General features: G+C 41.6%; 1 protein-coding gene across 1 annotated transcript in view; it reads left to right on the top strand.

Annotated features, from left to right (window-relative positions):
- HSD17B3 (hydroxysteroid 17-beta dehydrogenase 3) overlaps positions 1-12,304 on the top strand; it is a 46,823-nt gene extending 34,519 nt beyond the window's left edge. Inside the window, exons 7-11 of the mRNA XM_007539899.2 lie at positions 1,460-1,494; positions 3,547-3,628; positions 4,238-4,303; positions 9,615-9,764; positions 11,819-12,304. Coding sequence (XP_007539961.1) covers positions 1,460-1,494; positions 3,547-3,628; positions 4,238-4,303; positions 9,615-9,764; positions 11,819-11,929 — 444 coding nt within the window. The 3' untranslated portion in view covers positions 11,930-12,304. The remainder of the gene's footprint in view (positions 1-1,459; positions 1,495-3,546; positions 3,629-4,237; positions 4,304-9,614; positions 9,765-11,818) is intronic.
- Positions 12,305-12,518: the final 214 nt, after the last annotated feature.

Raw genomic sequence — 12,518 nt, 5'->3', positions numbered from 1 at the left:
AATTGTGATCACTTGCTCAGTAAAGCTAGTGAAAGCATTTGGGAGACTGAGGAATGCTGCTTTCATTCAAAGGTGCTCCAATCATACCATTAATGAAGCCAAGACCGTAAAGGAAAAACTGATTAAGTGATCTAGTTCTCAACTTTCTTTACCTCTCTCAAAATCCAGTGTTTCAGAAGGGCTCTAGTGGGCTCTAGGGAGCCCCTTTCTACTCTTGCTTCACCCCCACTACCATGACAACATGATGGGCAGGCTCCAGGGATGGAGGGTAGAGGCCCGTGGGACACAGGCAGTGGCCGAGATACAAACTACTGAAGAGCTACTGCAGGTGCCTCAGACAACAAGGAGTAAATAGGCAACACTTATTTTCTGGTCCCCAGTCACCCTTGTTTCTCTGCCCTTCCTTTCCATTTGGATTCTTACTGTGTCCAACCAACTGGGCTCTTGAACACTCTTCAGTTCATGGGTTTGTTCCTTATCCCTTAAAATAGGTGCCTTATGACTATGAATTAAAAGGATACTTTTTTCTATTAAGACCTCTCTTTCTGAGACTTTGTGCATGAGCAATTCCATTGCTCCTAGACACTTCTCTCTCTCTCTCCCACTCACCTTCCTTTTTTTCCTTCCAAATAAAGAGCAAGAGTCAGAGAGGGAGTGAGAAGCAGAGAGGAGGAGAGATACCATAGTATCACTCTATAACTTTTGAAACTTCCCTACCATGTAGTGGTGGAGGACTATCGCCAGTTTCCCATAAAGCCATCTTGTAATGAGATATTTAAACTCCAAAAGTGGCAGGGAAGAACTCTTTGGGCAGGTGTAGGAGGGTGGATGGGCAGGAGATTGAATGGGGAAGGGGCTTCTCAATACTTTTGTGATTTCAATGGAGAGAAGGACATGCTCTGTCTATGTAGCCATTTCTCACACCCCCTGCAGATGTGGTTGCTATTAAATTTAAAAGATCATCTTTCCCCTTTCATACTATGTATGTGGCATGCTCAGGGACACTTGGGAAGTGAGTGTTGGTCCTTATGGTCACCTAGTTTTGCTTCCTGTGTGAGATTTCTTATGGCTACCTTACTGTCATTCAGAATAAAGAGTATCTGGGGAAACCTCAGTGTTCATTCCATGGCCTTAAGTCTATTTCCAGTTTTTTTCAGTGATCTCGTTTTTCGAGGAAGACATTAGTTTTTTTGTTTTTTTTTTTTGGAGGGGGTGAGTGGGTGAGTAGGGGGAGAAGCCTGATGGCTCTCAACAGTTTGTCTGGAGTGCATCCTGGGGGTTCCAGTCAGATTCTGGTGTTGCCAAAACCACCTCCAATGAGTAGCAATACATTTTCAAGGACATCTGAGATTAGTTTTTTTTTTTTTTCTAGCTTCCTTCAACACTCATTTCCCATGTTGTCCTACCTTGCTGCTACTCAGTTCCTTTATCAGAATTTAACTTTGGCTTTCTCTTATAGATGACACAAATAGTACTGAAACACATGGTATCAAGGTAAGACCTTGCTTTGAAAAAGCAAGCAAGCAAGCAAACAAACAACAATGACAACAAACATGAAGCAGCCTGGCAGCCAACTGACATGGAGACTGGAAGAATGGGTTCATGTGGCATTAAAGAGTGATACAGCTAGGGTGAAAAGTCATGGAAAGGGAGTCGGGCGGTAACGCACCAGGTTAAGCGCACATAGTGCAAAGGGCAAGGACTGGCTCAAGGATCCCGGTGTGAGCCCCGGGCTCCACACCTGCGAGGCGGTGTGTGTGTGTGTGTGTGTGTGTGTGTGTGTATGTGTGTGTGTGTGTCCTTCACAAGCAGTGAAGCAGGTCAGCCGGTGTCTATCTTTCTCTCCTCCTCTCCTCTCAATTTCTCTTTGTCCTATCCAACAACAACAATAGCAGCAGCAGCAACAACAATAATAGCAACAACAGCAACAATGGGAAAAATATGGCTGCCAGAAGCAGTGGATTTTGTGATGTAGGTACTGACCCCAGCGATAACCTGGAGGCAAAAAAAAAGTCATGGAGAGTTTGGGAGAGAGCATAACAGTATAGATCGGGGAGCTTTGGAAGGAGGTGAGCATTTCTGAGGGTCAAATGTAAGCTATACTGGGGGTGGAAAAGAGTAACAGTTCTGGCACACATTTTATTAAAAAAAATAAAACACTGCATCCTATTGAGTTATAAAGAAACTTCAGGATTTGACTTGATACCATTTCTTTGTTATTAGGAACTTCAGTTCTCCTGAGAGAGAAATTGAGAAGAGTCGGGGAGATAGGGAGAGAGAGAGACACCTGCAGCCCTGCTTTACCAATTGTAAAGTTTTCCCCCTACAGGTGGGGACCAGGGGCTTGAACCTAGGTCCTTGTGCACTGTAATGTGAGTGCTTAATCAGGTGTGCTACCACCTGGCCCTAGTTCTCCTTAGTCTGAATACTCTCATTTAAAGGCAAATATTGTCACCTTGTTGGTGTCTCCATATTTTTACCACACCATTGCAATAATCACTTGAGTGCTGATTTTTCTTATATGACATTCATTAAAGCAAATGTTTGACGGTGTTCTCTTACTTAGAGGAAGAAGGACCTTGGGCTTGTATTTTTTTTGAAGGTTTTACTTATTAATGGAAGAGAGGAGGGAGAGGGAGGAGAGAGAGAGAGAGAGAGAGAGAAAGAGAGAGAGAGAGAGAGAGAGGGAGAGAGAAGCAGAATATCCTTTTTATTTCTTTATTGGGGGATTAATGTTTTACAGTCAGCAGTAAATACAATAGTTGGTACAGGCATAACATTTCTCAGTTTTCCACACAACAATGCAACCACCACTAGTTCCTCTGCCATCCTGTTCTAGGACCTGAACTCCACACACACACACACACACACACACACACACACACACACTCCAGAGTCTTTGACTTTGGTGCAGTACACCACCTCCAGTCCAAGTTCTGCTTAGTGTTTTCTCTTCGATCTTGTTTTTCAACTTCTGCCTGTGAATGAGATCATCCCTATATTTTAATGTGTAGTTTTGTTTTTTTTTAAAATGTATATACAAAAGCCATTAAATTGGGAAGAATTGTGGATATTGAATTTCAGAAGGTTAAGAAAGGGTCATAAAAACTTATGTGAGGCTGTCTGTGTAAGCAGATGATGGAATGTCAGATTCTACCTACAATGTCTATCCTGTTGTGGGTCATCTTTACTCATTAGAAGGGACCTGAGGTTATGTGATCACAGCTGAGAGAGAAGGCTCCCATCCCCCAAGTCTTATCTGAGCTTATATTTTGGTGGTGGTGCCGCCATCTTTGTTATAACAGATCTCCTGTTTCCAGTTAAATGCTCTTAATATCAACTGACCAAAAGTGGCATCATTGTGTGGCATTTTATTGCATGGCAAATGGGAATTTCCACTCAGTTCTTGAAAGCAGAGCACTTAGTGCATGTGGAAGTCTCGAGAAAATGGAGGTTTCCCACTTCTCAGAAGAGTTCTTTGTTTTCTTTTTCTCAATATGTAATCTGTCAATAAAGCAACTGAAACTCTAATTTCATATCTTTTAGGCAGAAAGGGCTCATCCTGAACATTTCTTCAGGTGTGTCCCTCTTTCCCTCGCCTCTGTACTCCATGTATTCATCTTCTAAGGTGAGTGGTAGCAAGCCATCCAAGTCTCCTTCTTTCTCGTATCCCTCATCAGCCGTTTCTGTCAGGCTAACTACAGGCTGACTGAAGGATCTGCCCGAAGGCATCCTTCTGTGCCGAGTGGAGCTAGTCAGCAGATATCTGGGTGCAAATTAGACAGGACTCTTCTCTTGCTGATGAAGCTCTGAAGCATATAGGCAAGCGCATTTCCTGGGGACTTCAGCCCCTTCCCTTCACCCTTCACCTCCCTGTCCGGAAGTCCTGTTCTCTTGCTCCCAGTAAGTAACACATTAAGGCCTAGCCGTGTGTTTCTAGGCTGAAGTCATAAAAACAAACTCTCGGAAGTGGGATGCTCCAGACAAAGGAAGCTTCCTTGGGTAGGTTAATCTATATGCACTGGCTCTTGTAAATATTTATCCTCAAATGTATGTTCCTTCTGATTGAGGGCGCTCTTCTCAAACCAAGAAATGAAGAAATAAAGCCTTTGTTCCCTTCAAAATAAATGCTGCATTTTAGGGGGAGGCAATTTACATAGATTGACAATCTATGTGATTTGTTTTTGAAAAACAAAACAGTCTCTGGGTCCTTAGATATTTCTCCTTCTTGTTCCAGGCATTCATGCGCTCATTTTCCAAAGCACTACAGGTGGAATATAAAGAACAAGGAATAATTATCCAGGTAAGGTCAACAATTCTGATTCCTTAGGGAATAGCAACTATGGCCTCTTAAAATGGGGGGGAGGGTGTTGTCTCCATGTGAAATTCATGGAGGTTCTATGCTGCCTTGTTCTCTGTTTCTGGACCTGACAAGGGAGGAACCACAAGGAATGAAAATGAAATGTTAGTGGAGGACCAACAGTCTCAAGGACTAAAGGCACTTTATTGGATTTTGCTACAGCTTATATAGAGCAAGACTGTTGTGACAAGTAGCATGAAGTGACCTGTAATCAGAACATGTTTTTAGCTGAGCCTTATAAATAACTTATGCTTACAATCAACCCTTACTGTTTCTGCTCTTAAGGACCTTTCTCAGAATAGGTAGAACATTTGTGACTTGCCTGCAGATGACTAGTAATGTTTATTCTCTCTGAGGTTTGCCTCCAGAGAAAGACGTCTATTTGCAGAATGTTGTGAACCAATCTTTCTGGGTATTTCAGTTCTTGACAACATTCAGCTTAAGTCAACAGCACTAAAGGTGCTGTGCTTTTTCCAGTTCAGCCTCCTGCTGCCCTTGCACAAGCTTTGGGGCTGAAGGAAGAAGTGAGGGAAGTGTGAGTGATTGCTCTGAAATGCCATTAGTTTCTTCCTACTGGTATTAGGACAGTAGCTGGGGACTAGTCATAAAGCATCAGATATTCAAAGTCAGCCTTTACCAGCAAGTATCACTTTTGTATGGAAAACTAAAATTTCTTGAGGCCCTAGAGGTCACTAGAGATGTCTGTTACCATTTCTTACATAAATGAAAATTACTTTGAGTTGAGAGTAACTGAAACCTAAAATATGAGTGGAAATTTTTGTCCTTGTCTCAGCTCTGTGGTAGATGAAGCAATTACCCCCCCCCAATTTTTCTGACCCTGAAGAATATCAGTTAGCGGTTGTTATTCAAGTGGAGGTCATCTATCAACAAGGCCTTCATATCCGAGAAATCCAACTTTTACTTTCAGTGTTAAAGTCAAAATCACCTCTTCCTTGAATATGAATATGAAGTTGCATCCATTTCCTCTCTCCTTGGTGCCTCAGTCCTCTCTTTCTGCCTGAAGCAGAAACCTGCATAATTATTATAGACCCCCTTTGCTCCTTTTTGTTTTTGATAGGACAGAGAGAAATTGACAGGGGAGAAGGAAAGGGAAAGACACCTGCAGGCCTGCTTTCCCACTTGTGAAGTGTCTCCCCTGCAGGTGGGGAGTGAGAACTGGAACCTCCTGGGTTCTTGAGTACGGCAACATGCATTTAACTGGGCCTATAACCCCTACCTCTTTCCTTTGTTAATCTATCTTCTGCTATTTAAACTACGTCCCCCATGCAAGAAGAATGCAGAAGCATGGGGGATACTCACCTGTGCTCCAACCCTGCCATCGGTTTCTCTCTGACGCCAAATTCAGGAGGAAGGTCTCCCTGTAGGAGGAAATGTGAAGGAATGGAAGAAAATTAGGCTTCTCTGGGCAGATGACCCCACCATGTGTCGTGGAGACCTGTCTCCCCAGATTCCTACCCCACTAGGGAAAGAGAGAGGCAGGCTGGGAGTCTGGATTGACCTGCCAACACCCATGTTCAGCAGGGAAGCAATTACAGAAGCCAGACCTTCCACCTTCTGCATCCCATAATGACCCTGGGTCTATACTCTCAGAGGGATAAAGAATAGGAAAGCTATCAGGGGAGGGGATGGGATATGGAGTTCTGGTGGTGGGAATTGTGTGGAAATGCACTCCTCTTATCCTATGGTCTTGTCTATATTTCTATTTTATAAATAAAAATAAGAATAAAAAAGAAAATTATGTTTCAAGCCCTGCTGGAAGGAAGGAGGAAGAAGTAATTGTGGAGAGGTCTTCTCTTAGGGGTTGAGCATCTTGTGTCTGGCAACAAATTGTACTGGTTCTTGAACAGCCAGGGAAGAGACGCACACCTCCCTTTTATCTACAATGGCAGAATCTTCATACGATTAGCTTGTGCTGCATATGATGGGAACCTATTGTCCTTAACCAGTGGTGGGCTAAGAAATATGATGCTGGAAGCATCAGTGATTTGAATGTGCTTTGTTTAGCTATAAAGTTAGAATGAAATGGTTTGTGAAAGAGTTTACACACTATGGGAAATGAAAAAGAGACACTCAAAATCGTATTTTTAAAATGTTTATTATACATATTGACTCTCAATTTAAATTTCCATTTGAAAATATCTTGGATCGTTATTTCTGTGAGTTAACTAAGTCTAGCTGATATCATAGATGGATGTTAGTGGAGGGTAGAAATGTAACAAATCACATTGTCTTCCCAGTGGTAGTAGTTGAAAAGCACATCACTATCACAGTCAGTTCTGTTGAATTAAAGTCTTACTTATCAAAGACCCCCCTTTATCCAATCTCCAACTTCTGTCTGAAAGATTCTCTCTGAAATAGTGTTGCCTTATATGTGTTAAGTTTGCCACAGTAAAGAACTCATTTAAAATGTCATTGACTTTCTTAAAAATATATTTTTATTTATTTCCTTTTGTTGCCCTTGTTGTTTTATTGTTGTAGTTATTATTGTTGTTGTTATTGATGTCATTGTTGTTGGATAGGACAGAGAAATGGAGAGAGGAGGGGAAGACAGAGAGGGGGAGAGAAAGAGAGGTACCTGCAAACCTGCTTCACTGCCTGTGAAGTGACTCCCCTGCAGGTGGGGAGCTGGGGGCTGGAATCAGGATCCCTATGCTGGTCCTTGCACTTTGCACCACGTGCGCTTAACCCACTGCACTACCATCTGACTCCCGTCATTGACTTTTTACCACAAAGACTTATTGCTCATTTAGGCTGTAAATTGGTAGAAGGAATGAGCACTTTGAAGGGATTATTGTCAGTTGATAATATTAGAGAAAATGTGATGGGAGTTCTAGTGAATTTTGCTTTGACAATTAAGTATTCTGACACAGGAAGAAAAAAAAATTACCTTCTCATACTCATTCATAGGATCTGCTCACAAGTTCCAATCTAATCTCAGGGAACAAGAAGTACAACCTATCAGTATCATGTATCTTGAAGAAAGAACTAGCAGTAAATCACTGAAATGATTTATAAGAACCATTGACTTTCTAGTTATATGAGAATTTTAGCATCATTTTTAGTTAGTAAATTGTGGGTCAGATGCTGTAGTTGCTAAGTTAGTGAGATCTATGGGTAGGAGAAGGTGAGAGTGAGGGAAGGGAACCCTGTCATCTGTGACGCACAGATGTCCTAATACCCTCTTGCAGATGTCTGGAAGCTGTTCTCCAAGCAAATATAAGAAGGCTAAAAAAACTCTGTTATGGGACTGGGTGGTGATTCACCCAGTTGGGAGCATACATTACCGTGCACAAGAACTTGGGTTTAAGCCCCTGGACCCCACTTGTAGCAAGGAAGCTTCAGGAGCAGTGAATCAGTGCTGCAGGTCTCTATCTCTGTCTGTCTGTCTGTCTGTCTGTCTATCTATAATCTATCAATCATCTTCTTCTTCCATTCCTTTCTTAATTTCTATCCACCTTATCAAAATAAATAAAATAAATTTAAAAGGACTGACATTTTGAAAATCAACTGGCTTCACCAAACATCTGTGCAGCATTCAATAAATATATTTGCCAGATGGCTAAGTAACTGTGTACTATGGTTTTCAAATTCTAGCTCCACTGTATATCATTTGAATAACCCTCATTTGAAACCCTAAGTTTCAGCCTCAGTTTCCTCATCTGTAAAAAGGAATTTATAATACCTGTCTACCTATTATGAAAATGTAGGGTATAAAAAATATGCACGTTCAACTAATATTTGTTGAGTCCCTAGTTGAACTTGATTGCTGAACTAAATGCATGTTGTCAACCAAGATTAACCATAGAAGGAAAATACTTGATTATTTATCTACCTGGAAACTGAGTTTATGTTTCTCAAAAAACAAAAAACAAACACTTTGAAATCTTTTTGAAGAAAAATCTTGTGGAAGCATCCATTTCAACTGATGCAACTGGATTTCTTGATTCATAATCCAGTTTCAATTTCAAGTTGCAAATGACGCATCTGGTTGAGTTCACATGTTACAATTCGTAAGGACCTGAACTTGAGCCCCTGGTCCCCACCTGTAGGGGGAAAACTTTGTGAATGATGAAGCAGTGCTACAGGTATCTCCTTGTCTTTCTCCCTCTTTATCTCTCTTTTCTGGTTGTCTCTCATCAATAATTAAAGATAGTTTAAAAAATTTAAAAAGAAAAGACAAATAAAGCCATGAAAACAAATATGGACCTTTTTTTTTTTCTTTCTAGGGGCTGAGCAGTGATGTCTCAGGTTGAGCATACATACTACTGTGTGCAAGGACTTGAGTTCAAACCCCCAGTCCCCACCTGCAGGGGAAAGTTTCTTGAGTGGTAAAGAATGCTATCAGTTTCTCTTTTTCTCTTTCCCTCTCTATCTTCATTCCCTATCTCAATTTCTCTCTGTACTAGGAAATAAATAAATAAATATTCAGAAAAAAAGATGCCAAAGTCTCTGCATTTGGGAATAATATAACAAACTCCGCAATGAAGCTCATTATGTAGTGAGACCACTGGTGTGGAAACATGGTATCCAATTTTCAGTGTATCATTTTTCTCACCACAATAAGAAGGATTATCAGGGATGTGCTACTTCCGATTTCAAACTGAAGTGGAAAAATGGAAATCCAAATTGATTTCAGTTATTCCAATGTAGGTTTTATATAAAATTATAAATAAACTTTTGAGGAAGGTTTGCTGACTAAAATATAGGGCATCCAGTTACTCCTTCAAACAGCCATTTTTTTCTTTATCTTATAGAGACAGAGAAAAATAGAAATATAAGAGGGGAGAGAATGGGAGAGAGAGAAAAAAAAAAGACAAATGCGGCAATGCTACACCATTTGTAAAGCTTCTCTTCTTAAGGTCGAAGCCTTGATAACTTGGGTCTTTGCACATGATAACCTGTGTATTCAATTGGGTGCACTACTGCCCAGTCCCCTGACCTTTTGTTTTTAAAATTTGACAGCAATAATTTAAAATATGGTTCATGCTGTTAGTGTAGATTTAAGTCAACTGATGTTGTGTGACTAAATTAAGCAAGAAACTAATCGTTGTCATTCCAAGCTCTGTTTCAGTTCCATACCTTTCACTGTCCCACTTTTATTTAGGTTTCCAAAGGCTTTAACCAAAAAAAATAGAGTTGTGTGGTAAGCGAAGAGTTGGTACAGTGTGTGGTCATTTCTTCAGGCTAGGGTGATTGCTATTCAGTCATGCACGATCTTTATTTCCTTTCACAGGTGCTGACTCCATATGCTGTTTCCACCTCAATGACAAAATACCTGAACACTAACATGTTAACCAAGACCGCTGATGAGTTTGTTAAAGAATCACTGAAATATGTCACATTTGGGGATGAAATCTGTGGCTGCCTTGCCTATGAAATCTTGGTAATTGATAACTCTTTCTCCCTTCTCCTCCTCCTCCTTCTTCTCCTTCTTCTCCTCCTTCTCCTCCTTCTCCTTCTCCTCCTCCATCCCCATCACCTCCTCCTCCTCTTTCTTCTTCTTCTTCTTTGCTTCCAGGGTTATCGATGGGGTTCAGGGCTCAGTGCCTGCACTACAAATCCACTGCTCCTGGAGGCTATTTTTTCCCTTTTGTTTATTGTTGCTGTTGTTGTCATTGTTGTTGGATAGGACAGACAGAAATCAAGAGAGGAGGGGAAGACAGAGAGGGGAAAGACAGACACCTGCAGACCTGCTTCACTGCTTGTGAAGCAAACCCCCCTGCAGGTGGGGAGCCAGGGGCTCAAACCTGGTTCCTTACACTGGTCCTTGTGCTTAACCTGCTGTGCTACCACCCAGCCTGCTTTCTTTCTTTCTTTCTTTTCTTTCTTTCTTTCTTTCTTTCTTTCTTTCTTTCTTTCTTTCTTTCTTTCTTTCTTTCTTTCTCTCTCTCCTTTCCTTCCTTCTTCCCTTCCTTCCTTCCTTCTTCCTTCTCTCTCTTTCTTTCCCTCTTTCTTTCTTTCTTTCTTTCTCCCTCCCTCTCTCTCTTTCTTTCTTTCTTTCTTTCTTCCTAATTGCTACACGGGGCTTGGTGCTGGCACTACAAATCCACTGCTCCTGACAGTCATTTTTTCCTTTCCCTCCTATTTTATTTGACAAGACAGAGAAAATTGAGAGGGGAAGGGAGACAGAGAGGGAGAGAGAAAATCAGACATCTGCAGACCTGCCTCACTGCTTGTGAAGTGCCTGCCCTGCAGGTGGGTAGTGGGGACCTTGAGCATGGTGATATATTCTTTTTTTTTAAGTATATATTTTTAATTTTAATTTTATTTTTGAGAGAGATGAAGAGAGAGAGACACACACAGAGAGAAACACCAGAGCACTGCTCAGCTCTGGCTTATGGTGGTGCAGGGGATTGAACCTGGGACTTGGGAGCCTCAGGCATGAGAGTCTGTTTGCATAACCATTATGCTATCTCCCCCGCCCAGTGATATAATCTCTTAACTGGGTGCACCACTGTCTGACCCCTGGTAATTGATAACTTCACTTTCTCTGTCAAGGAGAACAGGTGTGCAAGGGACCTCCAGCAGGATTTATCTAGGTCTCTCTCTCTCTCTCTTTCTCTCACTCCCTCATGGCCAGGCCAAGGATGCCAGGAAGTAGGCTAGTGATGGAAATCCAGGCAAACAGTAAAAAAGGCACCTGGAGCAAGGCAGAAGAGAAACTGAAGGCTTAGGTGCCCAGCCCATAGATGACTTACCCTGACTGTCTCACATTTCTCTCAGAAGTACATTCTTCCAAGAGCCTTGGGACAGGAAGACCAAGACAGGAAATTCTCCTGCGGGGATTGTTGTCTTCCTTGCGCCCCTGTGCCAGTCAGATGTTTAGCTTACCTGCTCTCTAGGAAAAAAAAAATCTGTCCTTGTAGAGTTTGCTGACTTTTATGTTACAGATACGTCCCACAGCTGACTTCAAGCTACTGGCATGTGTAAATACTGGGTCTTGCAAGAGGCTATAAACTTGCTCAGCACACCACAGAAGCCGTCAACAATGGAACTGAGGTCTGATGGCATCTGGCACAAGGAATCTTTGCCATATCTGGGCTGCTTTTTTTTTTTTTTGAAACAAACACAAACTAGAAATAAAGATAGACTTGATGGACAATTAACATTACACAATAATACTGGAAATAAACAACTCTGTTTTTTCCCCCTTCTTTCATTTGGATAGAGAAACAGAGAAAGAGACACACAAGAGAGGGAGAGACAGCACACCAGAGTTTTCTCTGATGACCTGGTGTTCCTCTGTAGTGTCTGGACTCACACCTGGGTCACACATTTGACAAGACACCCACTTTTATCTAATGTAGTATCTTCTGGCTTAGAAAAAAGTATCTTAAAGGTGATGGTTATAAACCGATATATTTTAGATTCCACTTCCTTGCTCTTCTCTCCCAGATGTTCACTTTTTTTTTTTTTTTTAATCTTCTTCTACTTAAGGCAAACTTTCTGAACCTGATGCCATCCTGGGTTCTTTGTAGCAGTCTATTCCAGAAGATGTTCCTGTCATACTATGTCAACTACCTGAAGAAGAACACCAACATGAGTTAATCCAGGGGGCTGAGGCCCCACACACCACTGCCTTTTTCACCAGTTCAGATGGCAACAAAAGACCAGTGAGCTGACCCAGCACCACCCACTTCCTGTAGCTAAAGCCATGGCAACTAGAATACAGCCTTCGGAACATTTCACTGGAGTTTGGAGATCTTTGGAAAACCATGTGCTGTGCAATGATGTTTTCTGGTTTTTGGGTGTGAGAAAGCAAGGGGTGTGTGGGTAAAATTGGAAGAGTTTCTACAGTGGATTATGAGTATATGGTGAAAAGAAAGCCTTTGATTCTTTGAGTACTGAGTGTAATAGACTTGCGAAGCTACTTCTGTACTTAGATGAAAGAATGATTGAGGTAATTAAATTAATCAAAAGCTGTTTTAGTGCTTGACTGGTTTTTAGAGACTCAGGGAACTACCTAGGAGAGAACATGAGGCAATAGCTACATCAAACCAGTTCTGTAACACTCCCCCCCCCCCATTTCAACTCACATAGTGCCAGCTCTGTTTATTCTGCTTGTATTTGGGGTTCTGTGTAAGATTCTGCTTATTAGAATAAAATCATACAACTCTTAGTAGTAAGCTTAATGTAG

This window comes from Erinaceus europaeus, chromosome 10 (genome assembly GCF_950295315.1).
Source record: "Erinaceus europaeus chromosome 10, mEriEur2.1, whole genome shotgun sequence".
Taxonomy (NCBI): domain Eukaryota; kingdom Metazoa; phylum Chordata; class Mammalia; order Eulipotyphla; family Erinaceidae; genus Erinaceus; species Erinaceus europaeus.
Note: the sequence above shows the minus strand (reverse complement) of the source record. Positions and strands in the feature narration are given on the sequence as shown.